Genomic DNA, 17,271 nt, shown 5'->3' on the forward strand with positions numbered 1-17,271 from the left:
AAATGGGGAGATGCTGGTCAAAGGGTACAGAGTTTCAGCTCTGCAGGATGAATAAGCTCTGGAGATCTAAAGCACAGCATGGTGACTGTAGTTAATAACACTGTATTGTGTGCCTGAGATGTGCCTTCCAGTGTTCTCGCTGTGGGCTCCTTTCTAGGCCCGCACTGCCACTCTTTGCAAGTGTGGCCTTGGGCTACACTCTCTTCTCTGCTCTCCTCATTTCTATTTGTACAGCTGCTTAAACATGGTTGAAATGGTCAGTAATCGCAGAGTCCCAGTACCATCATTAGAAGGCTTTGGGACAGAGGGCTGTTAATTGTTCAGGCACGGAGAGTTAACCTACCAACTTTTACAGAACACTGGTATGTCTGAGAGACCCCATAGTGGGGCAGGTCAGTGACAGGCTTCAGTTCAAATCCAGTTCTTACAGTGTGGCCTTGGGCAAGTGTCAATGTGAAGGTATCATGGGATATCATACTTGCAAACAGGGAAGTGCATACATACATACCTATGATAGAGGATAGCCATTATTATTATTACTGGTTGTCCTATTGGTAGCAGTATTTATGTCTGGGGAAAGGAGGATTGGATATGTCCTCTGGACACCATCCAGGATTAAACCTGCCCTTTCAGGAACAGTGACGGCTCTGTGCACACGTGGCCTTTCAGAGCTGTATTTTGACAACCCTTCAATTACCCAGATAGCTGAAAAATGTCAGCCGTGGATCCCGATGCATTATTGATGTTGGCCCTTTGCTTCCAGCGGCATTGCATGCTCCTTGTCTGCCGAGAACAGGAAGGGTATTCTCTCTCTGTTCTGTCCCTTGGAGGCAGGCCAGGGTGGAATCCTGCTGCAAAATGTTACTTCCCTCCAAAGGTGAAAAGCGTGAGTCACATCTGGTAGTCCTGGTGGGGTGATTTCCGCGCAGCCTCTCCTCCGCGGGCTTCTCCCTGTACCGCTTCACGGGTGATTAAAGGCAGGGCATCACGCTCTCCTCCGCGGGAGAGTGAGGTCAGAGCCCGCGGTGCGAAGAGGGATTTTCCTCGGCTTTGCAAACACCCGGCGACGTCACAGAGCCTCGGGGGCGCTATCCGTTGCGGCGGTGAAAGCGCGGCTGACGGGATATAGATTCATTCGGCGCGGGGGTGCTCGGCAGCTGAGACAAATCAGGCCTCCTGCCCGGGGCTCCGGCCGCCTTGGCGACCCAACGAACAAGAAACGCGTGGCGGAGTGTTTGCCAGTGCCAGGCGGGATGGCCTCGTCCCGCGGCACGAAATGACGTGGGCCCGGCTGCTGCCAGGAGCCCAGAATAATGTGTTCACGTGTACTTTCGCAGAGCACTCAGATAAGCTCGCAAATGTAAGCGCCTGCTTAATTGGCTTAAAAAAAAAGAAAAGAAAAGAAAAGAAAAAAAGTTCAGTCACAGCATTTTCCCAAGTCCTTTTGCCTTGGCATATTCCGTAGCTTTCTCAGGATTGGTTTTTGTCCCTTCCTCCCCTCCCCCTTTCTTTTGTGTTTTAAATGGTTTATAATGATGCATTTTTATTAGTCGTGACTTCCAGAGCTAGATAGTGACAGTGGGAGGTAGGCTGTCACTGAAATTCTAATCAAAATTTATAATCAAGCCTCCCTTGCCAATATTGTGACATAAACACAGTTTCATTCTGGTGAGAACGTTTCTAAAAGCCACAGTTACCAAATAAAGCTACGGAGGTCACCAGCTGTAAATGACCAGCCCTCTGTCAATAAATCCCTAACCAAGTTTGGCTTTGCTGTGGGAGGTGGAGAGGTTTTTGAAAAGGTCATGCGTTAAAATTTCCTCTCTGATTAGCTGGCTCTGGAACACAGGCACAGAAAAATCCTGCAATGAATTAATAGGAAGTGGTCCCAGTCTCAGGCAATCGGAACATCTTTAGGGATTGCTTAGCATTGATCTGGCAGAAATGGTTGGTTTCTGGTGGATTGAATCATATACTATAGAATTGGAGTACATATGGAAAATTATTATGAACACTAAAATTATGATCATTAAAATTCCGACTTCCAGGACAGATGAGATGGACTTCCGCACAGAATGCAGAAGGCACTTATGCTGGGCTGTATGGATGGGCGAGATGGAGACTGGTTTTCACAGATGCTTTTGTGCTTGGGTTGGGAAAGGGAAGTAGTAAATGAAATCTTTCTTATTTAGAGACTAATTGATTCGGAAGGCTCTGTTCGGTTTACCCATAGTGAAAGCAGAGTGGCTTCTAACAGGATCTTAATTGACTTGATTGGAGGTATTTTCAAGGACTTAGAACTCTTCCCTTTCAGAGCTTTAGTTAAAATTTTCAAGTGCTTCCTAAATCCCACTGAAGACAGTAATGTTTTGTTGCTTCATTTACATTAGCCAGGCTGTGGGGAAGTCACATAACCCTCACTGGAGGGTCCACCTGCTTCCATGGTGGTAATAGAGGCACCCAGTGCTTTTAGAGTTTTTCCCTAATCTGCTTTGCATGCTAATGACTTTTCAGTTGTGTCCGTAAGTTTCCGTTCTTCTCCATAAATCAAGTCCCACTCCTTGCTTATAGGAGTCTGTTTCTGTTTTGGGAGTAGAAATGTAAGCATATATCAACCTGTGATTGGTCTGACAGCCAAATCAAGGTGCCTTCAGGGTCTTTTTTATGAGCATGAATCTGTCAAAAACGTGTGGGTGAAAGGCATTCATGGAGACGTTGTTCTTTTACTCTCCTGGGTCTTAAAAACGCTTTCACTTCTGAGAATCACAGGGACTCGAATGGACCACTTAAATGTCCCCAAGGACAATTTCAAAAATACTGTCAGGAGTAGTTAGTATCTCTCATTCCCTTTGTGTGCTGAATCACACAGAAAGTAACACTTAACTTCTCTGGAGGTGAAGCTGCCAAATAACCAGAAGTTAACATTGTATGCACCAAAATGTAACCTGGGCTTTATTGCCTTTCCCTGGATAATCCCACAGTGGCTTCTGATGTAGTTGAAGGTTCATTTGTTTTCATGGCTCAGATTTGCTCTTTGAGTATAGTTTATATGGCAGGAATCATCTTGGACCATAAATGAAGTAAATTTTACAGTCCTTCTCTGAGGAGCCCATTTTGTCATTAATCAGTTGGTTTGTTATGCACTTGAGGGACAGTAATGGGCAAGACACTTATGATCTTTTGTCGTCCAGGAGAGTAGTCTAGTGAATCCTGTAGTAACCCTGTGCTTGGTCGCTCAGTCGTGTCTGACTCTTGTGACCCCATGGACTGTAGCCTGCCAGGCTCCTTTGTCCATGGGGATTCTCCAGGCAAGAATACTGGAGTGGGTTGCCATTCCCTTCTCCAGGGGATTTTCCCAACCCAGGGATTGAACTCAGGTCTCCTGAACTGCAGACAGATTCTTTACCATCTGAGCCACCAGGGAAGATCTACTCTATTCTGATGCTAGCGATTTTTGTATGTATGGGCTATGCATACTCTTTGTTGTTGTTGTTCAGATAGTAACCCCACCAATAAGGAAATGAATTCATCATCACTGACGAATTAGTTCAGGATAATCACTGTGGATTTTGGATACTGGAGCTCATGTGTCTGGGGTCCCTCCTCAGTTCAGGTCACTTCTTGAGATCATTTAGCATCTTTGATTAAGCCAGAGGATATTCTTGCTCCTTTCCAGCCATTCTTCACATAGCAACCAGTGATCCTTCATAAACACACATCTCTTGTAATCCCTAATGATTTCCCATTTCTCTTCAAGAGAAAGCTGGCCCATAAATCTGCCCTCAAGACTGCTGTGGCTCCACCCACCTGCTTCCACCACCTAATTCCAGGCCAGTCTTCCCTTTGCCAGGTCCCTCCTCCAGTCACAAGTCGCCTCCTTCCAATTCCTTGACCCATCAAATGCTTCTTTCTGCCTCAGAATCTATGCCTATGCTGTCCCTCTTTATCAGAAATGCTTTTCTCGGGCTTATTACCTGGGTGACTGCTTTTCCTCCTTCAGGTCTTGGCTCAGATGTCACCTGTTCACAGAGGCCATCCCTGACCACTTAGGTGGACTAAAGATGGCTGTAAAATCTGTGTTACTTCCACCCCACCTCTGCCTTGGAAGGTGGAGTTTATTTCTATTGCCCTTGAATCAGAGCTGAGCCCCATGGTTGCTTTAATCAGCCAAATGCAGCAGAAGTGATGCTGTGCCAGTTCTGGGCCTGGCCTTTAAGATGACTGGCAGCTTCTACTTTCTGCCTCTTAGAACACTTGCTCTTGCAATGTAGTTACCATCTAAAGAAGTCTCAGCAAGCCACATGGACAGACCATGTAGAAAGAGGAGGGGGGAGGGGAGAGGGAGAGACAGAGAGAGAGAGAGAGGGAGATCCTTGCCAAGGCCTCAGACATGTGAGTAAAATCACATTGGATTGGATATTCTGGCCTGATAGCCATCTGACTGTAGCCTCATGAGAGCCCCCTAAACAAGACCAGAGGAGGAACTGCCTGGTCAACCCACAGAAGCATGAGAGATAAAAGCTTTGTTTGCTGTTGTTTTGAGCCCCTACATTTTAGAGGGTGGTTTGTTATAGAGCACTAGCTGGTTGAAATTCTTGACCTATTTATACATAGGTCCCACTCCCATTGTTTTCTATACTGGAGAAAACAGTTTCTGATTATTTTCTTTTCAGCACTTTTCACAATTTATAATGATGTATTTATTGTTTTATAATCCATCCAGCATTTGGTACCCTAATTAGACGGTTGCTTCATGGTGTAGGCACTGGATGTTTTATTGACCTCTGCATATCTGCCATCACAGAGTGCCTGGCACAGAGTAAGCACTAAGAAAATGTTTGTTGAATGAATGAGTGAATGAAATTTAAAAGTTTCCAGCATTTATTTGTGAGATTGCCACCCTCCCCGACCCGCCCCACCACCTTCCCTAGTACAGAGACAAGAATCTTCAAATCTTCTCTGGTGGCTGTTCAAAAACAATTTTTGAGATTTATTTTTATCTTTCTTTATAAATCATACTTGTTAGATCATAATTCTACTTTGCTTCTACTACACACCTGCTTAGCAGATTTTAATGATTACTTATCGGCAAGAACATAGACAAACTGAGCTTCCCTGTGGTGGTTCAGGCTCACCTTTGTCTGCAGATCCAGTCTTTTTCCATTGTCCCTTTCCTGTCCCCCTGGCCCCCATCACTCCTTGTTCCTTGTTGTGACCTGAGCCACCACACATGTTTCCACTTTCCTGGAGTTCTCTTCCTCTAAATTCTTCTTTTGGAAAGCCTTTGCCAATGACCCATGGGTTGAGCAGACGTCCCTTCTTTATATCTGTGAACCAACCCTTGAGCCAAATCCTTGGGTGGCCACAGGAGCTGTTTTTGAGACCCGGGAAGAAGTTCAGAGATAAAAGAGCCCTGGGCCAGGTTCAGGGGACACGTGTCCTAGTCGCGGCTTTACCAATATCCAGCTCCAGGCCATGTGTGGTTATGGAACCTACCTGGGCTGCACTTTTCTCTCAGTAGAACTTAGGTAAAGGGATCGCTAAGGTCCCTTTCAACACTGAGGCTTTCATATTCAAATTTCCTTTATGGTGATATAAGAACAACCAGCCAATGTATGTGCATTTGGGTCAGAATTTGGCTGACTACAGCATCAGCAGTTTTACATGAACAAAATTTTCAATTTTGTTAGTATAGCCAAGTTAATTCTGCTGGGTTGGCAGCATGCTCTGAGAGGCAGGGTGGCCACTGGGGGCAGGAGTCAGGGAAGCCTTGTGCTGTTACGTTTCCCGGCCATTAGCTGGAGGGTAGACCAGCTGGAGGGCAGCTGAGAGACCTCTCAGACCTCATCCGCTTCATTTCTAAACTAGGGATAACAATAATATGTGTTTCACTCATTCTAGGGTTGTTTTTTTGGAGGGGCTAATGTGTATAATATGGCAGTGCTTTGACAGGCCATTATCAGAAAGTTATTGAAACACAATTTTTGATTTATTTACCAGAAATCAGATTTAATTTATTTTTTATGTATTTATAATAAATATATATATATATAAAATCAGAGACTTTATCAAAATAAAATCTCCTTTCAGCTTCCCTTCTTTCATGTGCTGTTGGACAGATGAGATAGGGGAGAGACTGTTGTCTCATGAGAGCCTTCAGAGTTTAAGATACTGGTCATACAGGTTTTCTTAAAACTCCTTACAGCAATCCCCTAAGAGAGGAGTTGTGTTTGCTAGGATTCTTTTAGTCATCAGTGACAGAAATCTTATTCAGGTTAGTTTAAGTGGAAAAAAAAGAAAAAAACACAACATGGGATGGGGTAGAAGGTATTTATTTTGTTAATATAAGTTAAAAGTTCATGGGTAGGCATAGCAGGCTCAAGGAGCTCAGAAGATCCTGTAACATTTTATTTTTTTAGTTCTTCTGTCTGCTTTTCTCTATGTTGGTGTCATTTTTTTCTGGTATACCCTCTCTACATGGTAAAAAAGATAACTCCAGGGCCAAGATAATCTCAAGCCTTTTAGCTTGTTATCTCAGAGAAAAGACAAGTAGACTTCCTCTCTTTTTCCCAAAGGCCACATCAGATTTTCCATAAAGGACCAAGTGCTGGATCTGCTTTAGTTACATGTCACCCTCAGACCACTTTGTTCAGACGTGGGAGGTGGATGACTCGATTGGCCAACCTAGCCGCCTTGTTTATTATAGTCAAATCTAGCCAGGGGCCAAATTCTAGGTTTTCCTACAGCTTTTTTTGGGTCCATGAAAAGCTTAGTTAGCTCAGACCAGGCTGCAGGTTTTGAGAGGTTACTGAGCCCAACCCAGCCCTGGCGGGAGAAGAGAAGGGTCTTGTTCCAGGTCACATGTGATTCAAAGCTACTCCTGGTCCTTTCCTCTTCCTGTGTCACCTCCACTAGAGGGGTGACACGAATTTCTCCTGTCAGAGCAACTGAATGATCCTCCCAGAGGGAGGGGCAAAAACTGGGTCACATGCAGGTTACATCAGACGACCCCTGGGACTCCATCCTGTCTCTCCTCCTATCTCCTCTCCCTGGCTTTCTGGGCCACACTCTGGATAGATGAGCCACATTTAATGTGGGGCTGAGACTCGGTCCTCTGAGCTTCATCAGTCCACTTTCTCTTTTTGCACCTTTTATTTTCATGGTGGAGGTGGTTCCTGGTACAGAGTCTGCCCCATATTATGAAGCCAAAAAGAGAAGAAATCAAGGGGGAAAGCAGTGTGATCATTACCAAAGAGGCCCCTTGCCAGAAAGAAAAGCCCGTGGGAAAGAAGAGCCTGTGTTGACAGTGTGTCCTGGGGGCTGGCTCACATCCGTGTAGGCGGGAAGGAGGGGCTGCTGTGCCCAGTGGTGCTACTTGTGATGTCCTAAAGGCTTCTCCAGAATTTCCCCATCAACAGACTTTAGACGATGCCATTGGCAAGTCATGAAAAATGTATCAAGGGCAGTGCTTGTCTCATGGAGGTCAAAGCAACTGGTCATATTCTCAAAGCTAGAAGATGAGTATTCATGGGAGATAATCCTGTGTTTTTCCTGACTTTATCCAGCTATCCAGTTTTCTTTATCCAGATCCTCCTTGGTAAGCCCTGGTTATCATTTGCCCAGTGGTTGTTGCATATTACTGTGGCAGCTTCCCTGAGTTGACCTCAGTATATGATGAATATTCAGGCAGCAAGTACCCTCCACATGTGACTGTGCTTCCCGCTACATAGAGACATCCATGGCTCCCTGTCATCCACAGAAGAGAGCCCAGACTTCTTCCATGACCACACAGGTCTGGCTGACCCCTCCAGCACTTTCTCTTGCTTCTCTTAGTCATGCACTTATAGTCAAGCTACATAAAATTGTTTGTGGATTGCTGGACACTCCACCCTTTCTCACGCTTCTGTCTCTTTCCATACAGTTCCCTCTTTCTAGAATGACCTGCCTCCATCCACCTTCCACCTTCAGGATCCAGTTCAGATGTTATCTCTACTATATAACCTCCTTGATTCCCCCCACCCCTCAACTGTGCTGCTGCAGCTCCACCTTCTCTGTTATATATCTTTTGTCTTTTTATGTGTCTGCAGGGAGGAGATATAACTAAGGGAAAAGAACTTTGCACTCTGGTCTGGATTTAAAACCTGGCTTTACCCCTATAGCAGTGCATCTTCGCAAAAATGATCAGACTTTTTGGGAGCCTCTCTGTCTTTACTTGTAAATGTTGTTGTTCAGTTGCTCAGTCTTGTCTGACTCTTTGCAACCCCATGGACTGCAGCACGCCAGGCCTCCCTGTCCATCACCAACTCCCAGAGTTTACCCAAACTCATGTCCTTTGAGTCGGTGATTCCATCCAACCATCTTGTCCTCTGTCGTCCCCTCATGCCTTCTATCTTTCCCAGCAATGGGGTTGTTTCCAAAGAGTCTGCTCTTCGCATCAGTTGGCCAAAGTATTGGAGCTTGTAAACGGGCATAATGAATTCTCCTCAAGTGTTTCATTGAGGGTGAAAGTGAGCCAGCCTATGATGTGCTTAGCACGGAGCTTGGCACATGGTTGTTCTCAATAAGCAGTAAGAGTAGTGGTGTGGTTAGTGTGGTTATTACTGAATTGTGACATTGTCACAGTGAAAGGGACCTTGAGGGGTCATTGTTATGTTTGCAAAGCCTGATTCCTACTCCCTTGTCTGATGGTCATGCAGCTTCTGCTTGAACTCTGCCATGTACAGGGAGCTCACTCTCTCTGATCTTGTGATCCTTAATGCTGATGATGCAGAGGTTTTTTGGTACTTAGGTTAAGTTATTCTTTGTCTATTTGGGGAACTGTTTTAATTCCTGAACCAAAGATCTTATTTTTTGTTTTTATTTTTATACAGTTTGTTTTAATGGCTATACTCCACTTACAGTTGTTACAAAATATTGGCTACATTCCCCACGTTGTACAGAACATCCCTGTAACCTATCTTCCACCCTGTAGTTTGCATCCCCTCTACCCCACCCCTCTATTGCCCCACCTCTCTACCCTGGTAACCACCAGTTTGTTCTGGTGGTTTGCAACAAACCATTAGTTTGTATCTGTGAGTATACTTCCTTTTGGTTTTATTCACTAGTGTGTTGTATTTTTTTTGGATTCCACCTATAAGAGATATCACACAGTGCCTTTCTCTGTGTGACTTACTTCACTTAGCTCAGTGTCCTCCAAGTCCATCCATATCACTGCAAAGGACAAAATTTCGTTCCTCTTAATGGCTGAGTAGTATTCCATTGTGTGTGTCTATCACATCTTCTTTAGATATTCACTTGTTGATGGACACTTAGTTTGCTTCATACCTTGATAATGGTAAGCAATGTTGTATTGATCATTGGGGTGCACATATATTTTGAATTAGTGTTTTTGCTTTTTTTTGGATACCCATGCCTGGAACTGCTGGGTAATATGGTAGTTCTATTTTCAGTCTCTTGAGAAATCTTCATACTGTTTTATGCAGAGGGTGCATCAATTTACATTCCCACAAACAGTGCACAAAGATCCCCTTTTCTTCATGTCCTCCCCACCAATTGTTATCTTTATTCTTTTTGGTGATAGCCATTTTGATAGGTATGAGGTGATATCTCATGGTTTTGAATTGTGTTTACCTGATGAGTAGAGATGTTGAACATCTTTTCATGTTCTGTTAGACATTTCCTTTCTTCTTTGGAAAAGTGTCATTTCAGTTTTTCTTTCTGCCCATTTTTAAATCTAGTTGTTTGTTTTTTGATCTTGAGTTTATATGTGTTGGACATTAATCTCTTGTCAGTCATATCATTTGCAAGTATTTGCTCCCATTCAATTGGTTGTCTTTTCATTTTGTCAATGATTTCCTTTGCTGTGCAAAAGCTTTCAAGTTTGCTTAGGTCCTATTTGTTTATTTTTGGTTTTGTTTCCATTATTTTAGGAGACAGATCCCCCCCCAAAAATTCTGTGATTTATGTCAAGGAGTGTTCTGCCTATGTTTTCCTCTAGGAATTTTATAGTATTCAGTCTTAAATTTAGGTCTTTAATTCATTTTGAGTTCATTTTTGTATATAGTATTAGAGAATGTTCTAATTTCATTCTTTTACATGTAACTGTCCAGTTTTCTCAGCACTACTTATTGAAGAGACTGTCTTTTCTCCACTGTATATTCTTGTCTCCTTTATACAGTTGACCACAGGCGCATGGGTTTATTTCTGGGCTTTTCATCCTGTTCATTGACCTCTGTGTCTATTTTTGTGCCAGTGCCATACTGTTTTGATTACTGTGGCTTTTGATTACTGTCAGATTGTGTGAAGTCAGGGAGCATGATTCCTCCAGCTCTGTTCTTTCTCAAGACTGTTTTGGCTATTCAGGGACTTTTGTGTTTCCATACAAATTTTAAATTTATTTGTTCTAGTTCTGTGAAAAATACCATTGATATTTTTATAGGGATAGAATTGAGTCTGTAGATTGCCTTGGGTAGTATAGTCATTTTAATAATACTGATTCTTCCAAACCAAGAACACAGTATATGTTCCATCTGTTTGTGTCATATTTAGTTTTTTCATCAGTGTCTTTTTGAGTGTAAGTCTTTCACCTCCTTGGGTAGGTTGATTTGGTGAATTATTAAGTTGGCAATTATATGTATGTATATATATGTTATGTATATTTATGTATATATGCACATCTATGTTTAATTAATGATGTTTTACCATATAAGATTTCCTAAAAGGTCTTATTCAAAAAGCTTGGAGAGGAAGTTGCCATGGAAACTGACCTCCAAAGCAAGGTTGCCAGTGGAAATTGTAGCTTGTAATGTTGTGTTGCTACAGCATGCAAGCATACCCTGTCTGTGATAGATAAAGAGACAACAAAATCTGAGTAACATAATAACATAGTGTATCCAAAAGTAGCAATATTTTGCAGGCAGAGAGAGGATGAATTCTTTCTGATGTGGTTTAGAAAGAGCCTTCAATGAGAAGCAAGGAATCCTGAGGTGTTTTATGGTACTTTGACCTCAGTTTTCTCATCTGTGAAGTGGGAGCATTGGTTACTCAGAGATGGAATATCGAAAAGGCAGAGGTGGGCTTTGACCCTGAGAACTAATTACTCTACTTCCCCATTCAACAAGAGTAGCTCTTTCTTTACTTTTTAAATCTGAGGTATGTATTAAAATCCCTTATAAGTATTAATTTGAAATAAAATATTCTATTGCTTAAAGAATTTGAAGATAATCTAAATTAGATTATCTTTAAGGTTTCCCCAGCTCCAAAAACTACTTTGGCTCTAAAATAAAGTTATGTCCTTATTTTATTTTTTTTAATTTTATTTTATTTTTAAACTTTACATAATTGTATTAGTTTTGCCAAATATCAAAATGAATCCGCCACAGGTATATATGTGTTCCCCATCCTGAACCCTCCTCCCTCCTCCCTCCCCATACCATCCCTCTGGGTCGTTATGTCCTTATTAACTTTCTCATACATGTTTACTTTTTTAAAACTTTTCTAAAATGAAACAAAATCATGCTCCACAAACTTATAAAGACTATTTTTGGTCCTCCTTCTCTGATTAGCTTACTTAAAAGTGAAAGGTTATTTCTTTCCTTTTTCTTCCAAAATTTGCTTTTCTCTGACTTGATTAACATCCCAGTAACAAAGAAAAAGTCATAAATATGGTGGATGGCAGGAAACTGAGTATCATCCTTTTAAATTCCCTTCTATCCTTTCTTTCTAGGCCAGCCCTTGGAGAAACCATGATGTAGTTAAAGTATGTATTCAGCAATATGCATCTTTCTTTTCAGCATTTCTTCTCCCCAGTTCTCTCCAGATGACCTCATAGAATCATAAAGGTGAAACAGACATAAAAAACTTTTTGCATAAATTCTTTAAAGATGTGGAAAATGGGATCCTGTGAAGGGGACAGTTTTGTATTGGATAAGGTAATGAGTCATAACTCAAACTCTGGCCTTTTCCAGTTCAGTTTTCCTGGTAGGTTTAGACAACCTCCTTGTGCTTCAGTTTTCTACTATAAATTGGAGATAATAATAGCATTTTCTTTATAATATTGTTGTTGGTATTATGTGAGTGTAGAGCCCTTAGAACAGGGTTGGGACCATAGAAAGTTTCAATATATGCTCACTAATATACGGACGGAAGAGCCTGGTAGGCTGCAGTGCATGGGGTCATGAAGAGTAGGACACGACTGAGCAGACTTCACTTTTCCTTTTCACTTTCATGCATTGGAGAAGGAAATGGCAACCCACTCCGGTGTTCTTGCCTGGAGAATCCCAGGGACTGGGGAGCCTGGTGGGCTGCTGTCTATGGGATTGCACAGAGTCGGACACGACTGAGGCGACTTAACAACAACAACAATTATCATTACTATGCTTCCATATTATGATAGCAGGTTGCCCAAGGTATACAGTCTGATGGGAACTCCATTTGGGTATCATACACTGTTTTGTATCCCCCAGACAAGTCATTAAAATAACCTCTTAATGTCCGATTCCACCAGGTCATTGTTCTGTGCTTGGTGACATTGGGTGAGTAAATTGGTTTCATTTAGGTAAATGAATTTTATGTTAATATGTTGACTGCTTAATGCCATCTTTGCCTTTAACTCAGTGGAACTGTAAGTGCTTCCAGAAACTCCTTAAGGACCAAGTTTAATGAAGTGACTTAAGATTGTTGTAGGTGAGTGTGTGAGTCCTTTTCAGTCAAAAAGTTCTGTCATCTCACCTTGAAGCAGATACCTTTTCCACTGGAATGAATGGGGCCAGCCATGCCATCCTCATCACTCTTAACTCTAATTTCTGGAAAATAAATGCCCACTTCCCAATGGATGAGCATTTAGGATTTAAACACTCTTACATTTTTCTTTATCAAGGCCACTTGAATGGAATTTTACTTGAGCAATGGAGAAAAGCTAGTTCTCACCTTTACATTTATCTTAATTTTGAGAAGCAGGCAAATATCTGATGGACAGAAAAAGAATACTGGGAGTGTAACTAGAAGAATCATTAACTGCCAGTGGAGGAAAATACCATTATGGGGGCAAGCTGTGTCTTGAATCTCAGGAGCCCTGAGTCCCAGGTTTGACATGGCCCCTGGGAAGTGATGGTGGCTGCATTTAGAAGGGAGTTTGACCACCAGTCTGTGACGTCAGGGCTGAAATCAAATTGTCAGAGTCTCTTTTTCTCTTTGGTCTCTTTTTGAATCCCACCTCCCGCCTCCCCTTGTGGCTCAGCTGGTAAAGAATCCGTCTGCAATGCAGGACACCTGGGTTCGATCATTGGGTTGGGACGATCCCCTGGAGAAGGGAAAGGATACCCTCTCCAGTATTCTGGCCTGGAGAATTCCATGGACTGTAGAGTCCGTAGGGTCGAAAAGAGTCGAAAAGACACGACTGAGCGACTTTCCCTTCTTTCCCTCCTCCCCTTACTGCATACCTGATCCCATTCTGTTTGAGCAATTCACTTTGTTGACATTGTGAATGACCTCGGGGGACTCAGATACTGAGTTGTAGCCTCCTGAGCTGAAACTCCTCTCCACTGTCAGCATCTGCCCAGCACAGCCCTGCAGGGACCCTTTGAGAGTCTGTCAGTGGAAACTACTATCGCCTTACTTTTGTTTATATTTTCCTTTTTTCACACCATTTTTTGGCGGCGGGGAGGAAGAATATATCGAGACTTTCTAAGTGTGATGTGTGGTTACTTTAGTCCCTGTCAACTGCTTTAATATTTCAAAATGGAACCGGCTCTCTGGCAGGCGTGGAAGTGAGCGCTGTGAATGAAAGCTCCAAGCACGAACTCCGCGGAACCTCACCTTGGCTGTTTGCCCCACCAGCCGCCGGGGAGGACACAGACCTCGGTTTCCTGGGATTTCCGAGTGTGGAGCCGTGCTATTCATTTTGTGCGGGCTCCGGGAGCCATCGGCACGCGGGGCTGGGGGCCCTGCGCCGCGGCGGGCAGCCCTGGCGCGCGCGGGTCTCCGGGTGCGGGGCTGGAGCCCCGCGAGCTTGTGCCCCGCAGACGGCAGTGCTCCGCGCGCCCCTCCCTTCGCGCCCGCGGGTGCCAGACCTGACGCCGGTCCCTGCGCGCTCGCAGACGACTCTTCGCAGTTGTCAGTTTTCTCGCTTGTCAGCAGAGCTGCTGGTAAGTGACAGAAAACAGAGAAGGGGCGCGAAGGCAGCGGGGCAGGGAGAGAGGGACCGGGAGGGGGAGCCTCGGGGCGCCCCAGGGCAGGGGGCGCTGGCGCAGCCAGGGTGTGCGGCCTCAGGCTCAGACAGACCGGCCCCGCGCTGGCTCCTTCTGGGCTCATCCCTCTCCCCGCTTTCCCCTTCTCACTTTCTCCATCCTCGCCGCCTCTCTTCCCTTCTGGGTCCTCCCTTTCCCCTCCAATCCAGCTGCCACACGGTTCGCTCCCGCGGCTTTGTGTTTGAGGACAAAAAAAAAAAAAAAAAAGAATACGAGTTGGTCCGAGGTGCTTTCCCCTAGAGCAAAAGCACAATTCCTACCCTTGGCACTAGCCCGGGAGCGGGTTCCCGCAGCTGCCTCCGGGGGGCATCTGGGCCCAGGGTCGCCGGCTCTCCGGCCCGCTTTAAGCCGGGATTTCGGGGGCGCAGAAAGGGGAGCGCACGCAGAAAGTGCGGCAGACGCGCGGCGCCGGGCTGGAGCTAGAGGGCTGGACTGGGCGAGGAGGCGGGAGGGACAGCCCAAACTCACTCGGGCCTCACTCCCAGTGTGATAACCTGCAGCTATGGAGTCGCCCACCAAGGAGATTGAAGAATTTGAGAGCAACTCTCTGAAATACCTGCAACCCGAACAGATCGAGAAAATCTGGCTTCGGCTCCGAGGGCTGTAAGTAAACCTGTTTACTTCTCTTGCCCCATTTCCCTCTCTCATCTGTATTTTAACTACACAGCCCCGGTCACGACTGCTCACCCTCACTCCTACACGGCCCTTTAAATACAGCGGGAGAAGTTCCACAACCGCTTCCTAGTTAATTACAGTCACTGCTGCCTTTCTTTCAACAATGAGACGTGTCTTTCTGAGTGCTGTAGAATGCCTTGCTGTTTCCAAGTCATGCTTTCTTTAGGGAAGGGGAGATGTCCTTAGATTTCACTTACAGTATAGCTCAATATTCATGGAAATATTTCTTTTTCTTTTAAAATTGATCAGGGGAGAAAAGTTTGGGGACTCAGATCACAGATTTTTAATCAAAGGAAGAGTTGTTCTCTGGAAAATGCTTGCAGACACCTTGGCAGGTGGTCCAAGAACTTACCAACAGTTCAAATTCAATATGCTTTCTGGCTGTTAAATCTTCCTCTTCCTCTCCCTAGCCTACTGCAACTTCAGATATTTTCTTAGGATTCTTTCTAGCAGGAAAAGAGTTACTGGAAGGAAGGGCTGTTTTTGGAGACAGTAGGGTTCAGAAACAATATTGGAGTTTCCTAGCAAGATCTGAACACTGAAATAGGTCATTTGTTTTCAATATGGTGGCCAGAGTTCTAGCTGGACTGAGGGACAGTTATCTCTGAATTTCATTCACTTCATTGGGTTCTGCCTGTTCTTGGGTACTGAGGAGAAGTGATCTGAAAGTACATGTTTTTTTTTTTTCTGTGAAAAGATTTCTTAAACAATGAACTGCTGGTTATCCCAGTCAGGAAGCTATAGTGACAGCTGTACGGTTACAGCTTGCTTCTCAATTGACCTGGTAGGTTCCAAAGATACCTTCCATAACCACCAGATATTTGCCATCAAATATCTAGTGCAGATTAAAAAAAAAAAAGGTTTTCTCCAAGTATATTCTCCAGATACTCTGTTCCTACCAAGGGCAGTGATAGGAAAACCAGCTCGTTCGTAGTTGTTTGCTGTAGGTATGTTTTTGAAAGCACACGCGTATGCCTGTGCACGTACACACACACACATACCCCAAAACAAAACAGAAAGGCACTGATCTGAGTTATCTTCATCTTGGGGGAGACTGTATTCCAACCAGGATATTCAGAGTTTCTAAAGGAAAGCAGTAAGATAGGTGTTTCTTTAAGGCATCCCTATTTAAAGTGAACTTTGTAAGAGCCCTTCCATCAGTAATAGAGTGAGTTTCATTGCCATTGATCTAAATGGGAAACCATGCCACGTAGCATGAGTTTTGGATTGTTTGGCTGCTGCAAGCAGAGGCTGTAAACTTATGTGGAAATCTTGTCTTTTTGGCTGGCAGGCTCTTCCAACAGTTGAGATGCATGCAATGCAGCACCTCTTTCACAGAGGTGTTTACAAGTTCACGTCCTACATAATGAACATCCCATCTCATCATACTGAGGGTCAGCACACAGAAAGTTTGTCGCATCCACAAAGTCTGGGTCCCTGGTATATCCAGTGTGAAGGTGTTGTCAAGCTGGTCTCCTTGCCATCCCAGTAGGAGGGACTCATGTGCACATACTCAGAAACTGCTTCTCTTAGGCTGCTTTACAGTTTCAACCAACTCAACAGAGCTACTCAGGTTGGAGTAGAGGGTTTGGGCAAATCAGCCAGGCTGAGATGGGAAATTTATATGAACAAGTCATTGGAGCTTGGAATGAACACACTGTCTCGTAACTTGCTCTGTTTCATCAGTTAGGCTTCTCTCCCCAGATTGTTGGGGTGTGATGTATCTGCATTTTTGTTTTCATGTCTCATGTTTACCCAGCACTCTGTACTTTTGAACATAAAAGGTGTGGGTTGATTCTTTTCCAAGCATGTGTTTTTGAGTCCCTCTCTTTTTACCCTTCCTGCTGAAACATCCTGCTCAGCAGCAGTCCCAGGAGATCTGTAACTTCACATTCTAATTTGAAAAAGGACATGTTACTATTGTTATGAGATTATTTTTTTACTACTGTTATGGTTCTTACTACCACTTCAAAATAAAACAGTAGTGCTATAATAAGTTGCTAAAGATTCTGGAGACCAAAGCACATGATTTTTTACACAACTTGGAATAACACTTCTGCAGTTAACAAAATAGAAACATTAGAAGATGGGAAGATGTGTATCTATCTGTCTGCACAGTGCATTAACAATAAGAGAAAAGAAGCTGCTCTTCCACATTTTAGAAAGACTCAATAGCCATAGTTGGATATTTACACCAATTTATTATCATGATACCCTATAGTAGGGGCTTTATACATGACCAGAGATAGTCAGGAATTTGGTTCAGCTCATTTGAGAGCCATCTAAGTTCAGGACTTGATCATCTCCTGCCTGGACTGTTCACTGGCATCTGTCTCCTTCTTCTAAGTAT

General features: G+C 43.9%; 1 protein-coding gene across 7 annotated transcripts in view; it reads left to right on the forward strand.

Moving 5' to 3' along the window:
- The window catches only part of PDE1C (phosphodiesterase 1C), a 622,941-nt gene that overhangs the window by 283,239 nt on the left and 322,431 nt on the right, over positions 1–17,271 (forward strand). The window contains exons 1-2 of one of the 7 annotated variants that reach the window (XM_019958802.2): positions 12,072–14,144; positions 14,747–14,849. The exons of 5 other annotated variants lie outside the window; for them this stretch is intronic. In XM_019958802.2, coding sequence (XP_019814361.1) covers positions 14,749–14,849 — 101 coding nt within the window. In that variant the 5' untranslated portion in view covers positions 12,072–14,144; positions 14,747–14,748. Of the gene's footprint in view, positions 1–12,071; positions 14,145–14,210; positions 14,850–17,271 lie in introns of those variants that run through there. One more of the 7 variants, XM_070787868.1, reaches the window with a different exon arrangement.

Source organism: Bos indicus, chromosome 4 (genome assembly GCF_029378745.1).
Source record: "Bos indicus isolate NIAB-ARS_2022 breed Sahiwal x Tharparkar chromosome 4, NIAB-ARS_B.indTharparkar_mat_pri_1.0, whole genome shotgun sequence".
NCBI classification, from domain to species: Eukaryota; Metazoa; Chordata; class Mammalia; order Artiodactyla; family Bovidae; genus Bos; species Bos indicus.